This window comes from Balaenoptera physalus, assembly GCF_965194825.1.
Source record: "Balaenoptera physalus genome assembly, chromosome: 2".
NCBI lineage: Eukaryota > Metazoa > Chordata > Mammalia > Artiodactyla > Balaenopteridae > Balaenoptera > Balaenoptera physalus.
This window is the reverse complement of record NC_138883.1, coordinates 9728359-9747308: the sequence shown is the minus strand read 5'-3', so window position 1 is coordinate 9747308 and position 18950 is coordinate 9728359. Positions and strand designations below refer to the sequence as shown.

The 18950-nt window shown below is 48.7% G+C and overlaps 1 protein-coding gene across 3 annotated transcripts in view; it reads right to left on the bottom strand.

Moving 5' to 3' along the window:
* Window positions 1-2583: 2583 nt before the first annotated feature.
* Window positions 2584-18950, bottom strand: part of CLMN (calmin) — a 123804-nt gene continuing 107437 nt past the window's right edge. The window contains exons 11-15 of one of the 3 annotated variants that reach the window (XM_082448301.1): window positions 14830-14890; window positions 14148-14218; window positions 13639-13735; window positions 11969-12136; window positions 2584-7581 (exon numbers count right to left, since the gene is read on the bottom strand). In XM_082448301.1, coding sequence (XP_082304427.1) covers window positions 11972-12136; window positions 13639-13735; window positions 14148-14218; window positions 14830-14890 — 394 coding nt within the window. In that variant the 3' untranslated portion in view covers window positions 2584-7581; window positions 11969-11971. Of the gene's footprint in view, window positions 7582-9385; window positions 12141-13638; window positions 13736-14147; window positions 14219-14829; window positions 14891-18950 lie in introns of those variants that run through there. The other 2 variants (XM_082448300.1, XM_082448302.1) reach the window with 2 other exon arrangements.

Below are 18950 nucleotides of genomic sequence, written 5' to 3'. Positions count from 1 at the left end.
AAGGACGGACTTGATCTCATTCCTGTCTTTATCACCGACGCCGAGCCCCGTGGACCCAGGAGGCCTTCCACACAAGACTGTGTGAGGAAGAAACTGCCCACATCTGGCCCAACCTGACAGGCAGGACTGAGCCAAGTGTCACCAAAGCTGCTAGCTGTCCTACAGCCCTCTTCCTGTTAGCAATTCACTGAGCAGCGTGCTTGGTCCAAGGACCCACGTCCTGCCTCCCTGGCAGCTGTGACCAGGGACTCAGCTCAGGCAATGGGATGAAAGCTGATATGTGGTTCTTCTGGGAAGTCTTACAGGCGGGGGGGCCCACTTCCGCCTCTCCTTCCATTCCACAGCACAGGACACGGATGTGTGGTCTGGATGGACGGACGCCATCTTGGACCACGAGGACAAAGATGGTGCTCTAGGGAGGATGCAGCTAGAAGAACACTGGGGGCCGCGGGAAGGATGAGAAGCTGTCCAGCCAACCTGGATCGATGGCCTCTCTCTCGGAGAGACAAGAGTAGAACTTCCATCGGGTGTAAGCCACTGCTTTTGTGGGTTTTCTGTCAAAGGCAGCTAAAACTAATCCTACGTGTTAAGACAATTAATGGAAAGAAAAATATCACCCCATCTTCCTTTGAGCTTTCTGTAGTATCGCCACCTTGTCCGAATTAAGACTCAAGCTCCCAAGTTCAAACATGATTATGCACAGCTGGTTACAGGCTTCAGCGATCCAAGTGCAGGGTCTCTCTTCCTATCATGTTACCCTCCCGCCCCCTTTTTAATATGATCAGATGGTTCGATGTGTTTTCACCCTACACTTTCTCCATTCAAGCACGGACCAGGTTCTGCACATGTCAAGGGAGGTTTATGACGGGCCTTCTGGCATCTGTGTTCGAAAGATTAAAGACAGCAGGGGGAGAGGAGGGAAGGCCTGCCTTGGGGTGGGATGCAGAGCTGGGGGCAGTGACAGAGCACCCAGTCTGGGGGCTCCTCGGGAATGGCCTCCTGGTACACAGGGGACCTGGGCTTCCAAAACCCATCAGGGATCCCCAAGCCTCAAATGCGACATAGCAGCAGAGCAGCTAGGGGCCATCGGGGCTGGGCCATCCCGGGGTTGGCAGGTGACCAGTCACCCCAGGGGCATTCCCCACACTGTAGGACCATGTACACTTGGGAAAGGAGACATCTACCAGTCATCTCAATTTAGCGTGGCAAGTTCAGACTCGAAACCTCTCCTCCCATGTCTCCCCCGTCTCAGCCCAGAGCACCTCCACCCTTCCTGCTGCTCAAGCCAAACTTTGGAGCCTTTCTTGACCTTTTCTGTCACACCCCAAACCCAATCCATTAGCAAATCCAGAGGGTCTGCTCTCGTAGTATCGATATATCCAAATTTAACCACTGCTCATCACCACCACGGTGCCCACCTTGGTCTGTACCATCGTCATCTCTCCCCTGCACTGTTGCAGTGGCCTCCTAGCTGGCCTCCGTACCCTGCCTTTGTTCCCCAGTCTACTCTCATCATGGCAGCCAGGGTGAGCCTGCTAAAATGTAAGTCAGCATGTGCTCAAAACCCTCCAGGGGATCCAGCTCACTCAGGGTGAAGGCCAAGGTCCTTATAACATCCAACACAGCCCTACCTGACCTGCCCCAGTAAAGTCCTCACCTACTTCTCTCCCCTCTCACTCAGTGTACTTTAGCCACACCAGGCTGTTTGGCGCCCCCTAAAAACACCAGCCATGATCCCACCACAGTGCCTTTGCACCTGCTCTTCCCTTTGCTTAGACAGCTCTTCTCCAGTTATTCGAGTGACTGGTCCTGGCATCTCCTTCAAGTCTTTAGTCAAATGTCTCCCTCTCAAAGAGGCCTCTCTTGATTATTAACACTATATCACCTCCCCATCCACCCCCAAACTGGTGCTCCTGTCCCAATCATTCTTACAGCACTTATTGATAGGTATCTGACATACTGTATATGTTACCTATTTTGTTTATGTCTCTCTCCGCCACTAGAATGTAAGCTCTCCGAGTACAAGGACTTTGGTTTCATTTATTACTCTATTCTCAGCGACCAGAACAGTGCCTGATGCCTAGTAGGTACACGATAAATACCTGTTGCACCACTTTTGATTTGCTTTCCCTCCTTCCTTGCCTCACTCTTGCTGCCCTGGGATTGCACCCGTGCCCCCATCCCCCCAGCAATGATGCATAAGCACATAAGGTTTGACTCAGGCTCTGTTTTCTGGAAGACCCAGGCTACTATAGTAACTTGTTACAAATCACACAGTCGGTAAGAGACAGACCCAGGATTCAAACCCAAGCAGGCAGCATAGCTCCACAGCCATAGAGCCACCATCACTCCTACAATAACTGCCACCACCACTACCATTATTGTTCCTTCTTGGAGGTTCACCTGCAAAGGTTCAAGACAAGTTAATAGTTAAAAAGAGTAGATTCCCTACAGTCTCTACAATTCTACAGCCAATTGGTGTCACTTTTACCTGGCAATAGTACTCTTTGTTGGGACAAAGGAAAGATAGAATCATTTCTGGTTGGCAAAGGCACGAACATACGTGGAAATAAGAATTATCGATGAGCTGGTCAATTCATGAAATTTATACTCAAAATTTTTCTTAAGGTTACATGTAATTTTACAAGACCATTCATCATAGCACCAAGCCTAATAGTCCTTAATAGAAAACAGTCAAATAACAAATACTCCAGTTAATTTCCCACAGGTATAAATTATGCAAATAGTCATTTATATCTTCATTTACAATAGTCAATAAATAAGAGTGCATGTTCATACAATTTTTTTTACAAAGATACCTTTTTTACAAAGCTACAGCTATGTATGTACTAAATAGACAAAATAATTCTTGTACTACAAAATAACATTTTGCTTTTTTTTCAATAGTTCTCTTAGAGCTCTCAGTAAAAATATTCAGACATTATCAATTAAGTCCTGCCATGACATTACAAGAAACTGTAGCATTAAATCTGTTAAACGTATTACAGACCTTGAAAAAATAAATACCTATCATCATCCAATACAATACACTTTGAACAAACTCCTGCTTCCAGGTTTAATAATTGTTCCTGACCATGTACGGTAGGGAACAACCATCCTTCCTCTTTTACTCTTTGTCTTTGGCTGATGTTACCAACACCAGTGCAAGTGATGCAGGTAGCTAACTTAGGGTGTAATTTCAAGGAGACAGGGTCTCTGCTTCATGGCACCCCTTCGCCCAGTCCCACTCCCAACCCAGGGACATTCTATACAAACATGCCAGTCTTTGGCTTCAGGGATCCAGTGCTAGAATGGAAGCAGCCTCTGATTCGAGTGGAATTTCTGTGCCTATCTATTTCGAGTCTACGAGGGGACAGGGAAAAAGATGGGAAGGATAGAAAGGTCCAGCTGTTTACATCTATATATGCCTGCAGCTGAACTTGTGAATTTCAAGGAATCCAAGAAAATTGCCTCAGATGCTGACTTAATTTAAGGAGACCAGTTTAGTTCTGGGAGTCCTAGGAAGCAGGTCTCCCACGTTCTACTCCAAACTTTCACCCCACACCTTCAACAGACTACCTTTTATTTTACCAAACCCTTTCCAAAGGCACCTTTCTCAGATACTAAAGCCGGAAGCCATGCCCTAAGCTTTGGAATTCATTTACAAATGCAGAGGTGCATTTATTCTAAGCAAACAGGCCACTTACTGGGATTAAAAAGAAAACAAGACTAATTTGCTAACCTTTGGATTTTTAAACCTAGGAAAGACTTTTAAAAGGAGGTCTTCCACCTTTCCACCCAGAGAGGTAAATGAATTATTCAAGGTGTCACAGCAGGTGGGCCGGAGCTAGGACCTGGGGTCCTGATGACCAGGCCAGTGCTATCCTACTTTGGAACAATGTCAACGCTCTAGGTTACAGACACTTTCAGTTTCCTTTTTTTAAATTTTTGGCCATACTAGGCAGCATGTGGGATCTTAGTTCCCCGACCAGGGATCGAACCCGCACCCCCTGCATTGGAAGGTGGAGTCTTAACCACTGGAGAAGTCCCCAGAGTTTCCTTTTAAACAGTGTTTCAATCCTTGCATGACATTTAAGAATACAGGCATGTGGTGGTTGTCCTCATAGCAAAGTCTTACAGAGAATAGGCTGTTACTGACTTCCGGTGGGTCTAAAAGAAGTCTGAACTTTTGCAAATGGAAAACAAACCTATTAAGAGACATTTTTCTATTCCTTTCTGCAACAATGCAAAAATCACAACTTTTCAATTCAAAACAAAGGAAAAATAATGATTCCTATCTCACAGGCCAACCAGTTCTAACTTCCTCCAAGTAATCCATGGTCTCGTCCCTATTTCACTTGTGTTCTGCCCAGCACAGTGAGATTTTCTTTTTGAAGGAGGAAGCCTCACTTCTACTCTGAAAAGCGTGTGTGAGAAGAAGTGAAGAGTGACTACCTGGGGGCAGTTAATTAAAGTCATTCAATCTTGGATGTTAGACACTGAGGTTATGCTGCTAAAGACCCTTTAGACGCAGTCATTTTGGTTGTCAATTTGCAACCTTAGGTTAAAACCTGAACTTGGGGTGTCCTCAGTCATTTTAAATTTTTTTAATTTATTTTTTAATTGAAGTATAGTTGATGTACAGTATTAGTCATTTTTACCAAATGAGGATGAAGGAGATATTTAAGCAGTGTTGATATGGGTTGGGGGGTCAAAGTATGCAGAAACTTGGGAAGGGGAAGAACGCCAGGTGAGGGTTGCAATACAACTGCTAAACCCGCCCAACTCTGAGATTTCCACCCACGCGTGCCAACAAGGCCAAAGTCACCAACAATCAGAATCGCGTTAAGGCGTAACTTATTTTCTAAGCAGCAAAGTCTAGGGTGGAAATCAGCATTTGGAAGGAAGAGTCCTTTGATCATGGTTCTGCCACTTGCCAGCTCTATGACCTTGCTATCTTTCCTTCTTGTGTTTTAGCTTCCTCTCTGAAAGAACCACCTCCCGTGACTGTTGTTAAGGGTCCAGTGAGTTCGTGGGTACACGCTGGCTTCGGCTTCCTCTCGTAAAAGGCATGAGCTAGCTTTGAGAGAGCAGCTGGCAAGATGGAGGCGGATTGGAGAGAGGCTAGAAGAAGCGATGGTAAACTGAACGAACTGAAAGGAGGTCTAGTCAAAGCTTGGCGAGGAGGGACATGCAGACACGGAGCTACTGAGCATTTTACGACATTATAACAAGCTCACAAGGAAGCTATTACTCACTCAGCAAATATGTACTGAGTGTCGATTCTGCACAGAAGATGCTCAGAGAGGTAAATTTGACCAGTCATCCAGATATCTGGAGACAGAGCTGGGTCTTGAACCTAGATCTGGGTGATTCCTGAACCTGCCCTCTTCCCCTATTCCATAAAACCTTCCGGAGAAGGGAGAAGGGAGTGATTAAAAAAAAGGGGCGGGGGGAGTTTCAGTTAAAGAGATTCCTGCTAGATGAAAGTTGGCTTTGACATCTAAGTGTCAGGGATTTTGAAGTTAGCAGTGGGATCAGGGCGGTAGATTACTGAGTGGTGTGTGTGTTTAAAACCACGTGGTCAAACAGCGTAAAATACTGGCTGTCTTCTTCCCATAAACGAGGATATTTTTCTGGCTTGTTGGTGCTACAGCCCAGGGCTGGGTTTTCATCAAGGTTCTCAGAACGAATTATAAGCACCTAAGTCGGTCTTCCCGCCGCTGAGGGGTCCGGCAATTCCAGAAGAGTCAGAGGGGCCCCGGAACTCTGATGACCTCTGCTGACCCTAGGGAAGTAGGGGCTCAGAGCCTCCAGGCCTTTGCCCCTTCCCAAGCTGGTCGCGCCCACGGGGGTGGAGGACTTTGAAGGCTTGCAGGTCACTGTGGTGCTGTCACACATCAGAGCAAGGAGGGCCAGGGCTCACCTGGAGCCTGAAGCCACGGGGTGTGCATGAGATGGGAATGGAAGATTCTGGGCGCCATGCATGCAGAGTCCACGCTTCACGGGTATTGGGCTCACTTCCCTGCGCTGACTATTGTTCCTCCACAAAGCGCCTGACAAGAGGCAGAGCCGAAAAGATCTATGGGACTCAACATCCAGCAAAGAACCCATGTCTCATTTCTTGGTTCCCTAACACCGGCTAACCGTTAAGGCAAAGTCCGCAGCTATTTCCAGCAAATAAGCGAGTTATCACTCACGCCAGCTCTCAGCCTTCAGCGGCTCAGCCCAGGTCAAGGCCTTCATCCTGAGAGCAGCTGGACGGGCCGGAGGAAGAGCCTGATACTCAGCGGGGACTGTGGACAGCAGCTGCAGCCCCAGGACGCTAAGTCTCGCCCCGAAGGCGGTGTCAGCAGAGATGATGCAATGTCAGGGCAAGAGAAATAACACATCTGCACCCGGAGGGTTTCGTGGGCTCTTGTTTCCTGGCCAGAGTGTCACTGGGAAGGTTCTGAGGAGCCACGTGGATCTGAAACTCCCACATTGACCACCTCGGGGACTTTAGGACGTGAACAGAAATTGCTGGGAAGGTCTCCAAGCCAAAAGGAAAGAGAGGCCACGGCTCCAAACTGCAGTGGGCCTTCTGGAGGGTTAAGGAAAACCGAGCTTGCGTGAAAGAGTGTGTCACAGGGCTGCTCTCCAGTGACACGACCACGGAAAGAGAACAACTCTTAACAAAGAAGCCACCGTGAATTCTGATATTCAGAGATACATCCTTTCCTGGTTTACTCTGGCTTGTGTTTCAGAGATCAGCTCTGCGATGTTCTGAGTCCTTGGTGACGAGGGAAGTGCAGCTTAGCTGCAGGGGCTGGAGGCTGGAGTTCTGTAGGAAACTTGGCATCCAGACGTCCCTCCCGAGGGCACTAACGAGCAATGTGACTAGTCATTTCTCCTTCCCGATCGTCAGTTTTCTCATTTCCTAAATGAGGCACTAGACCCTGACGTGATCCCTAAGGCTATCAAATAACCTATAATTTATGAAGATCGACTACACAGGCAGGCAGCCTCCAAATCTTCCGCCTTCTATGAGCTCGACCCTCAAAAAGATCAGGCCAGCACTGCATGGGGAAGGGAAGAGAGAGCTGGGGAAACTCCGCTGAACCCCAGAAAGGGAGAAGCAGCCTGTGCCCAGGGTGGCTTCTAGGGGGCACGGAGTGGGGTACTCCCTGGTCCCCAGTCCTGGTGGGAGCCCCACTCCCGACAGAGGCCGGGCTTGACCAGGAGGAACTGTTCACAAAGTTCCAAACAGCCATCCACAGAGGGAGCAGCCGGTTTGCTCGCGGCTGACACCAGTGTGGACCGCTTGTTTCCCAGCGAAGTGACGGTGGCAAAGAAAACCTAGAAGGTGCATGACTCCAGGAAGCTGGCGGGGAGCGGGAGCTCTAAGGTAGTTTTGTCGGGGCAGGAGGTGGAAAGGAGGGAAGGAAGGAGAATCCTATCTGCACCGTGGCATCCAGGGGAGCTCCAGGGGCTCTCTCGCCTCTCCTCACGCGGCCCAGCATCATATGAAGGCGCTCGCAGACCATGGCTCAGCAGGACCCAGGGCGCGTTCACAAGCGCGTCCACAGGGCAGCGAGCCACCTAACAAGCAGGGAGAGAGCGAACGTGGGACCTGCGATGCAAGATGGTGTCTTCCCTGGTGAAACCCCACGGAAATAAGAGCAAAGGAATGGAAGTGATGGAATCATAAAGACAAAGGGATGAAGAGGAGATGACAGTAGGCGAGAGATGCCAACCCATTTGTGGCAGGGGCAGAACTGAGGGAGACGGGAGCAGGGCCGAGGAATCCCCACACCACGCACTGCCCGGGCAGAGGAGAGGCACCAGCACCAAGCGGCGTCAGCAGGCGACTCCTCGGGGGGAAGCAGAGGAGCTCTAACCCAGCGACACCAGGCACGGCGAGGCGGGAGCGATTCAGCGAGTCTACACACCGACCGTGATGAGATGCCTGCTCAGAGTCAGGATGCGGGCACTCAGGTGTGTGCCGGCACTCAGGTGTGTGCCGGCATCGCTGGGTACGGCCCTCCAGCCCGTGCACGGCACAAAGGTGCTTGGCTAAAGGGGCAATTGGGAGTTAAAATCTAGCCCTTACTCTGCTCCTCAAGCCTTTCCCTGGAGAAAGAGGCAAAAGATGCCTTCTGCCAGTTTGGCCAAGTGCCCACGGGTGGCTTCTGCACACAGGGGCACCTATTTCTAAGTCATCCATCCACTCAGAGGGAATGCCCTTTTTGAAACTGCATGAGGGCCCTGCATAGGCTAGTAGCAGCTCTGCGTATGTCCCTTTATCTCAGGCAGGAGAGAAGTGGAAATATCTCTAAGGAAACACAATGAGAAAAGACCTGCAAATATTGATATGTGTGGTCCTCTCATGAAGAGTCCAGGTGCCCACCTGGTGACCCTACAGAAAAATCCACCAGTTGATACACAGAACTTCCTACCCATTTTTTGATGTATCATTCTTACATACAAACCAATCCACCGGATCACTAGATATCTGAAGAAAACTTGTAATGTGAAAGACAGAGAGTGCGACTAAGAGAAAGGGAACTTAGAGGAAATAAAGGCAAAACAGAGAGCAGAAAAGAACTTCTCCCAAACCCCACTATCATGAACATCCACAGAGAAATAAGTTCTGCACCCATGAAACAAGAACAGGACACTATAAAATGTTTTGGAAATTAAAAATTAATAAAACATTCATCAGGTATATTGAGAAGATAAAGCTAAATAACTACCCCTGAAAGCAGATCAAAAAAAAAATTAAGAGATGAGAAATAGAAAAGATAAAAAAATATTAGAAGTCTAGCCTGGGAAGTCCAACATTGGAACAACAGGTGGTACAGAAAGAAAGAATGTGAACAATTACAAGAAAATTTAAGAAGTTTCTCATGAGAATCCAGCACGAGGTACACCATCAAGGGTACAACACCATCAGGACAGTTCAGAACACTAAGAATGAAGGGATCTTAAATGTTTCCTGGGAGGGTGGAGAAACCCAAGTCACAGCTAAAGGCCTGGGAATCAGAATGGCATCAGGAATCTCAACAACCACGCTGGGGGGTGGTGGGAGGGTATTACTTTCCACCCACAATTCTATATCCAGCTACACCTGGGTAAGGGCAGAATAAGGATATTTTAAGTTATGCAAAATCTCAAACTATTTACAATAATATTTACTTCCCATGTTCTTTTCTAAGATGTGCCACACCAAAATCATCATCATCATCATCAATCATCATCATCAAGGCGGGAGAAAAAATTTGACGAGAAAGGACGTGTAACTATAGTACACTACTTGGCTCACAAGTAAACAGTCCTCATATGCCCACAATGAAGAGAGATGTACCAAATAACATATCTAACTATACTGGAAAAACAAAGCACGGTATGGGTAAGAGCAAGATCCTTCTCTACCACGGTAGCAAGCCAGTAGATGTTTCTAGATTACTTTTTAAAATAAAAGAAGTATAAGCATGTTATGTAGAAATGCGAAGGTAAATATTAGAAGAAACAGCTAAAACAGGTGAAAGTGTTACTTCTAGAGAGCAACCATAGGGGATTGCTAGTTTTCATTAAAAGTCTTATAGTATTTGTTTCTTTTTGAACTATGAACATGTATTACTTGGATAAGAATTAAAAATAAATTCTTAAATACAAGCCATGGAGTGGTTTGTCCTGCAGGCTTCTTACCCACCTTCTATATCTGACTTCTTTCACACACGCCTGTAATCAAGTGAGATTTTTTTTTTTTCTTTTAAAAAAAAATCAGTTTGCTGCCACCCTGAACCAAATGACTTTCAGGCTTCTTGCCAGTAGATGGTTTTAAACAACATTACACTTTGTAATGGGTGAGAGAAGAAACCTGCAGAGACTTTTCTGAACAAGGTCTAGACCCGTAAAATGAAATGATTAACGTTCGGGTCAGCTCTTCCCTGGCTTTTCAAGCATCTAATTTAGGTGAGGACCGCATGGTGTCCAGGGTTATAAAATATCACACACATAGTCTTTATTATCTGTACCTTTCAGCTTTCAGTGATGCCAGGGAGGTCACTAATTAGCTCATTTTCCATGGGACACTCGGCCTTCGAGATGGAATCGCTCCAAACTCCGAACAGCTTTCAGCTGGGAAGGCTTAGATTCGTTCGTGGAGAGAAAGCAGCCTATAGCCAGAGTGGGTTAGAGGCCAGGCTTTGGCTGTCATCGACTCAGATGCGCTACGTCAATTCTTTTGGCCATGCTGGAATTCTGTAAACTTGAGACCCCCCGTTTGAAATAAGCAAATCCCTGCCCTGCTGAGAGAGAAGCGTGATTCTTGGAGTAACAACAAAACTGGTGTGTCAGCTGACAAGCTGTTGGAGCTGTCGAGGGTATTCCAGAAGGAACAGGCAATGAGCCTGAAAGTGAACAAAACTTCCTCATGGGAAAATCACGAGAAAAAACAAAGGTCGGTGGTTGACCTAAAAATTCTGGTTTTGTTTAAATGAGGACATTCTTATCTATTCATTTTATTATTTTTTTTTCAGGACATTCATGGGCCCAATGGAAGTTCCCTAAAAGAGGGGACAGCTCTGGATGGGGCATCAGGTGGCCTGGGTACACTTGCAAGTCCGCTCCTGGTTGGCTGTGTGATCTTGGTCAACCAGCTCTGCATCTCTGGGTTCAGCAGAGCAGATGCCGTCTGAATGCCCCTCCTGACCTAATAGGCTGTGGTTTTATAAGTCTCACCATATACACGCTTTCTGAGGGGGAGGACAATGGGAGGGGCAAGTAATACACAGGGACGCATGGCCTGCATCTTGGCAGGAAGCAGGGAGCGGAGGGAGCCCAGGGCAGAAGGAAGATGGAAGGGCAGGTGGATGCCTCTGTCCTCTCACCACCTGCCTGTTCTGGTTACTTCTCGGCGTGCTTTCCAGAAACCCTTTTCCTTTTCAAGAAACCCATCATAACTGACCACAAAAGATGCCCGTGCTGAGACTCGCATTGTGAGGCAGGTGTGCACAAAAGCTCTCTCGGAGCAGGAACGTGCTGGACCACTTCCTGCTCTAACATCAGTCAGAGCTCATGCTCAGCGAGGCCACTTCTGCATTCCTCCTCGGGGCTTTCGGGGGCTTTTTTTTGACAGTGCCCTGCGGGGCCTTGGGTACCAGCACAGATGCCTCAAGAGGCACGAGTGGAAGCCAGGAGCTGCCCGGGCAAAGCGAGAGGGATCCCAGGCCTTGCCCTGTGTCAGCCAAAGCTCTGCTTTTCATGTATCAACTAGACTGGCCCCTGAGAATCCACTTGAAAGGAGGATTCCATAGATGGGAAAGGTTTGAAAATCACAGCTTTACCTCAGTTCAATCAATGCAAAAGCAAAATTAAAATGCATGCCCCCCACAAAAAAGAAAACGAGGGTGAACAAGTATGCACTGCAGCTCATGACCTAGCCTTCCTTTCCTCGAATTTTGCCGTTCATGGACGCCCTTTGCTGGACCCGGCAGCTCTGTGCTGCTCTGATATCCCCCCAAAGAAAACGACCAATCACCAGACCACAACAGGTGCGTGGACCCCCAGCACCTTCACTCAGACTCCCCTCTCGGAGGAAAGTAGGGCAGTTTTCTTCCCAGTGGGAGTCTCCCTGAGGCATCCATCCTATTTCTCATCGGGAGGCGAGAAACTCAAGTCCATCTGGGACCTTAAAAACCAGCACGTGGGGCGAGCTAAGACCCAGTTATGAGTATTAATAACAAAGCTTAATACCTGACAGAGCAAGGCACTCAAACAAACCCCACCCAAGGATCTGGCCACACACCTGAGCGTTGAGTCCATAGCCAAAGAGAAAAGCGTGCTTAGGACTTACAGGAGAAAAAGGAAACGTGAAAAAGAAAAGTGGAGAGAGGGAGTCTAAGTTTCCTCGCAGGCAATAAAAGGAAGTAAGGAGACCGCCCACCCCTGGCCAGGATCCTGTCTTTTTATTATGCAGACGCACGCATCAGAGTCTGTTGATGTCCAGCTGGGGGAAGAGCAGCAGGCAATAAACCAGGAGCCAGAGGAAGAGGATAAAGTACATCACGTCTGGCTGCTGGACGAACTGCATCAGCGAGTCGCTCTGTGGGCTGTGGATCTCTTGCAGCTTGGCTTCGCCTGAGTTGTTGGCCTTCCTGCAGGAGGGGAGAAACACCAAGGCAGTCACAAATGGGTCTCCAGCCCAGTGGAGCCCCCTCCCTCCCTGTACTCCAGCCTCACTGCCCAACTGGAGAGCTGAGGGCTTCCCAGTGAGGTGCAGACCCAGGCGGAGGGCTGGGTCCCGGGGTGCTTTGAGCTTTCAAACCCACTCAGTTCATCTTCACAGCGCCAAGAGGGAGGAGCTGTTGGCTCCATTCTGCAGATGGGCAAACTGAGCCTCATGGAGAGGGGGTGGGAGGGGGGCTTGCTCAAGGCCATACAGTGACTTTGTGATACAGCTGGGACCTGGGCCAGGTCTACACCCAGTCCAGGATGCTTTCCCTTACACCGCAGTGCCCTTAACTCAGAGTTAGAAGCTGATGGTTCTTTGTTCTTCCCTAGGAATAGAGGGGACTTCCTAAGGAATCTAAAGAAAGAAATGGAGGTTCCCTGATGACAGATCATTTAAAAACAGCCATCAGCAACAAAAAGACACACCTCTGTACCACCAAGGTTTTGTTTTTGTTTTTGGAATCTAACCTTGCAAATAATTACCAGGTTACCAGCTTTTGGTCAGATGTATCTTTCTTCTCTTATTTTAACAGAAGGTAGTGCTGAAGTGACATTTTAGTTTTGCCTGGTGGAGAAAGCCCAGAAGGGGATTGTGTGGTGGTGACAGGAAAGGGTCAGAAGCCATAATCTGATTGCAGTTGGGCGTGGGGGCCTCTGCTTGCAGCTGCATTTGTAGAACCTAGAGTGTAAGCTTCTCAGGGTCATTTGGGGCTTCTCAGGGTCATCAGGTTGATGGAGATTATGAGAAGCGAAAACTACCTCCTTCTCCCTAGACCATCTCCTGATACAATGAAAGGCCAGGCCAAGAGGGGATTAAACCTTTGCCCTGGTCTGGAAACTGAGCGATTCCCACGCAGATAACAGACAACGGACAGAATTTCTTTCTCCTTCTTAAAACTGTTTTCAGAGAAATTTTAAACTGTATATTTTTATTGCAAGGGTAATAAATGCTCAAAAGCACGGAAAACACGACTGCACTTCTCAACCTTGCGGGTTCAATTTTCAAAGACTCTATCTCATAAAAGCTAAAAGTACTATTTTCCTATGAGGATGTCAAGGCTGGTGGAAAAGGTGAATTAATATTTCCATTTTATGGCAGGGGAGGGAAACAAATCTTGCCTCTTTTTTTAGTAGCCAGACAGGTGGACCTGTAAAGATTACACCCCTGGGTGTTGGGCAATTTTCAGACAAGGTCTTTCCATTCCAATAATCTAAGTCCTTCCAAGCTAATTCAACCCGTGGCAAATACTAAAAAAAAAAATCAATTAAATTAAGTAATTCAATAACTTTAACAGAGATAGGGGCATCTCAGAGTTGTCAGAGTTTTAGATTTCTCTGCCTGCCTATGCTCTAAATGGGCGGTGTTACAGCAATTCGACACTCTTAGTCTAGGTCATTTAGTTCTCCAACAGTAAGAAATACTTTCATAGACATCCTGGCATGTTTGCATTCCCTCTTCATGTCTGTTCTGATGCCATAAAACTGTAAAATCAGCTCAGTGAGCTTCTGAGTATTGTACCTGCAGTGGCGACACAGAAGGAACACAGTTGTCAGGGGCTACAGCGTTTAGAACGCACACAGTATCCCGTCCCTACCTCTTCCGCCTGGCTCTGCCTCAGAGGGCCAGCTTATACCACTGTGTCATCTAAATACAGCTACAGGTTCATGACCCAGACCTGTCTTTGAACCGAGTCATTTTCTGAACCATGCCCTGCCCATCAACATGAATTCATATCCACTTTCCCCTCCCACTCATATTCAATTTCCATTCATTTTTTCCGGAACAGATATTTTCTTTCATGAGCCCAGACTATTAATACTGTTATCCAACACAGCCTCGTTGGAGAATAGCCACCCCCAGAAGGTAGGCTGCATAATTAAAGAAAAAATATCCTTTTAAGCCCCACCAAGCTTGGAGTACTGCCACCTACCTGGTTAGCATTCGGTTTCTTCTGTCATCCAGATCTGCTGCGTTCCTCAACTGAGCATAGTTAAAATGTTCCTACAGTGAAATTTATAAACAAAACCCCGCAACCCAATTAGTAAAGATGAAATCTCTGAAACAGAAAATGAAATGATTTTAAACATACAAAGTCGAGCATGCCATGATTTTCTCAATCTTGCAAACATCTAGTTCCAAAGTAAAATAACTATGCAGTATTATTCTACGTTATTCCCACGGGCAGACGGAAGGGTCCCCTCCCCCGTAACAACCTGGATCAGGGCAAGCTGTGGATCCCAGGGCTTTGGGTCCCAACACATCCACAGCTAAGTGGTTGCGAAGACAAAGCGAATCCTCTGCTTATGTGGCACCTCTGTCTTTGAACGTGATCTTTCTGGATGCGTGTGCAGGGTTGGGGTCTTGGATGCATTTGTTATGACAAAGATGCCTTTGGGCTTTAAAATCATCACTTTATTTACATCCCCTATTGCCCAAACTGCACATCTGATTGGACTATGCTTAGTGACAAGGTTTCAATTTGCTTGTCTTCTATCCCAAAGCATAGCTGTTGCACGTCAGTCATTTCAAAGCTCTGGGCTGGGGAGGAGGAAGGATGGAAAGGAATTGATGAGCAGGGGCCGGATGAAAGAAGAAGAAATTCACATACTAACCGATTCCAAAGACCTATTAGCATGTCGTCGAATGTAAATGCTGGAGTCACTGTGACTTGTCCTGCAAAATAAACACACATTTTGAATTGGTGCCACCAAGAACTTCTTGCTGCCCCCATCCCGAGGCTGCCACGTGTGGATGTAGGCAAGCTCTGATTTCTGACCTAGTGATGGAAATGAGACATGGTACCAGTAGACCCCCCCGGGGTGGAGTGTGCTTACAAACGGCAGGATGATGTGAAAGGGACACACTGAGCCCTCGGCGACAAGAAAAAATAAAAAGAAAACAGTGAGAAAGAATTTCAAATAGAAAGCAGACCACATATTCTTAAAAATCATAGGATCTTGCGGCAGGAAGGGATCTCTTTTTCTAAGTATCCCGAAGTCTTGGGACTCACCAGATGTCCTCTGCAAGCTAAAGTCAGACCTGGGCTGAGACCTGGGACCCGGACTCCCTTTGCAGTGCTCCTTGCTGTGCCCAATGCTGCTGACTGCCTCGCTCTTGGGTGGACCACCTCTTTTCCTTTCATACACGAGGAGGCTAATTTTCTGACTATATCTTTGAGGCTGATGTGTTTCTCTGATCTTCTAATAAAGCTGGCTCACTCAGGGCTAAGGCAAAAAGATACCCAACCAGAGGCCTGGGCTGTCATCCTGTCTCCTGGTTGATTAACTGGCAACCTTGGTCAAATATTTACATCCCTGATCAGTTTTCCTCATCTGTGAAATGGAACATCATTCCCACCCTACCTACTTCATGGAGCTGGCGGGGATACTAGCCTACTGCAGGTCAAAGTGGCCCTGTCTTATTGCTCCACAGGAGAAAGAGGTGTTGCATGTGGATGGGCCTGATACAGAGACAGTCATGTCAGTTTCCTCAAGGCAGACCTACTATGTGGCATTATGGGGTCCAGGAAAGAGGCACCCGACCCACGAGTTTATTCCCATCATTGGCAGCCTTGTTGTTCCCGCCCATGGCTGTCCTCCAGACATCCCCAAGCTCTTCCCTTTCCTGGGGCACGTTTCCAGCTAACAGGTTTTGAGCACCTACTACATGCCAGGGGCGGGGCTAGGCCTAGGGAAACTTCAGTCCTTTTCCTCAATCCAAAGCCTGTGCTAGTTTTCCCTGGCTGGTATCACAGCACAAAAATGAAACAAAATGCACCTACAAAGAAAAAAAATAGACACTGGTGCCTGGAACCCAACAGTGTCCATAAGAGTCAACTCAACAAGTGGTCCTGGAAACGCAGGACCACTCTCCACTCCCCCCACCCCAGACCACGTATCTGTAATGTTTTCTAGTAAAAAAGCTCATCCCCAGAGGGAGGGGATCTCATTTTTCCCTCTCCCCCTTTTTTTCAGTATGCTTTCTCGAAGGTGGTTTTTGTGTTACAGTAAAATCAATATGAGACGTAGTCACGTTTGCATCCTGAACTTCACTCTTTCAGCAAGCATGATGAGGACCATTCACTTATCACCCCCCACAAAGAGCTTTTGTTCTTTGAATGCCGACTATAAGGCAGGTGCCGAGCTAAATGCTGGGGTATGCTGGTGTGCCCTCCCTGCCTCCAGGGAGCTGGCTCACACGTCTAGGGGAAGAGCAGGTGATAAATACATCCTTCCATAAATGATTATAGAAATTATTGCTTTGATCAATGCTGCGGAGAAAAAGAACAGAGGCTATGAGAACACAGAAAGGGGAATCAAAAACAGCCTGGAAGAATCCAAGAAGGCTGCTTGGAGGAAGTGGTAGTGGAGCTGAGACCCATGGGAGCAGGCAGGGGACAGAGGGTCCTCAAGGATGAAGGAACTTATGTTGGGGGGGCATTCCAGGACCTCAACTAAGGCCAGGGTGCTTAGTGTGCTAGGGATGGGGGAGAGGGTGACCGAGGGTGGACGGAGATGAGGCTGGAGGACAGGCCATGAGGGGTGGGGTCCCGCAGGCTCTGGACCAGTGGCCTTTCTGCTGAGACCAACGGGAAGCCAAGGGGGTGACTGACAGCCAGGAAAACATCCTGTGCCTTCCCAGGGAAGAGAGATGCCGGGGCTCTGTCCCATTCCATAGTCTCGGCCAGGCAATGATCTCTCTGAACTCAGTTCTCTCGAGTGTAAAATGGGGAGGGCGGGTGAGATGGCCGTGAGCACAGGACGGGCGCCGGGGTGCACATTCATTCATGGGCATGAGCGCCCCTTTATGCTCTCCGATTATTTCTGGCGTGTAGCTTCTACCTCGGCTAAAATGCTTCATAATAGTTACAGCTTTGCCTGAAGTGAGATGGGATGGAGGAACTGGGAGATCAGAGTAAAACCTTTGCACTGAAAGATCAGCCAGGCCTCACGCCCGCAGACGCCGAAATATCGGTTTACTTTTCCATATCCCTCCCCCACGGTCCCATCTTCACCGGGGCAGGTTTTGCTGGTCCTTCCGAAGCAGCACGCACCCAATTCACTTGCTCTGCCCCACCATGCCCCCTGGTCTCTCCTCCCGTGCCCCCTCGCATTCAACAAATACTACCTGAGGTGCCTGCTACATGACAGCTGTTCCTCAGGCTGTTTCTTCCACTTGGAAAGCCCCTGCTTCCCTCTCCCAAACCCAAATCCCACTCATCCCTCTAGGCGGAATTCAAATGACATCTCAGCACCTAGGCTGCCCTGACCCTCTCCGCCTGCCTCTGAGGTCTCACTGTGAAACCTCACTTGCCTCTCACACCTAAGGTGCCCACCCAGTCCCAGCAGGACAGATGGAGCACGTCTCCTCTCCCTCCAGCTGGGCGACCCTGGAGGGCGGAGCCATGGCGGACCTCTTCCGAAGTCCCCATGTCTCCATCACATAGTGACCGCTCAAAGACTGGTGAGGATTGACCTGCTTAGGGAGAAGCGGGGCAGTCTGGCAAATGACCAGTGGCCCCTCCTGAGTTGTGGTTGAGTAGATGACAGCCCTGGACCACTTGCCAGGAAGTGCTCATCTGCACTTAGAGCGGGGTCGGGTCCAGCGGCACCTGAGACATAGATGTCTGCTGGCTAGTCACAGCCAAGGGCAGGGAGAAGGACTCTGGGAGTCACGGGCTAAGGTGGCAGCTGCCTTCCGTGGTGCCTTGAGCCTGCTCCCCCGGGCTCCCGTCTGCTCTCCCTTTGTCCCCCCACAGCTCAGCACGGGAGCCAAGAGGAGGGCAGGTGGGAAGCAGGGCATCGGCCGGCCTCTCCTCCGGCTCTCCCTGTATGGGCTTCCCCACTCACTCCCCCAGTGCGTATCTCAATCATTTCCCTTTGCATCCAGCATGGCTCACCCAGCACAGGCAACGCGGGGTCACAGAAGGAACGTGGACCGTGGCATCTGACAGGTCTGGGTCCAAGACCCCAGCTCCGCCATCTCCTAAGCTGGGAGGTACCCCCCAAGCTTCCCAATGATGCACAATCCCACCTACCTACCTATCGGGGTGCCCACAAGAATTGATGAACAAATGTATGGGAAATGCCTGATACATAAGGGCTGGTAAATGGTGATCGTTGTGATGATGAGTGATAATGGGGAGAGACCAGGGTCTTCTGACATTCAGCAGCTACATATTTTCCCCGGGACAAATCCGGACCATCCAGTGGCCTCAGAGTGACAGAGCAGATGTGTGCCACAAGCTCCTAGCACTTAGAGCTCACCATCCTCCCTGTCTCCTCCTCCCCTGTGGTAAATCGACCATCCTTACTGCCTTGGACCCAAACTCGTGGGTGAAGCAGTCATACTAAAGTCCAGTTTCCATGCGACAGTGATAAATGGTCCCCTCCACGCATATGCAGTGCCTCCCTTCTGATCCTGTAAGATGCTTATAAAAGGCTAAGTTTGGTCTCTACCTAGCCCAACCGGAGGTTATCAGGGGCCAGAGACAGCCGGCAGAGTCTCCAAGGCTATTACTTTTCATACCCGACCCCTACCTACAGTTCAGCCACCTCTCTGCTCACTGCCAGTTTCCACCCAGAGCTACTTGGAGCGAGGAGAGAAGGCAAAGTCCTTCTGGTTTTGCTGATTACGGGCAGGTCTGATATTGGCTGGGGGCGGGAGGGGGGGAGCCCAGGTGTGAAGAACGAGGACTTTGCCTGAATCTGTTTTCCTTGCTGTCCAGCCCCAC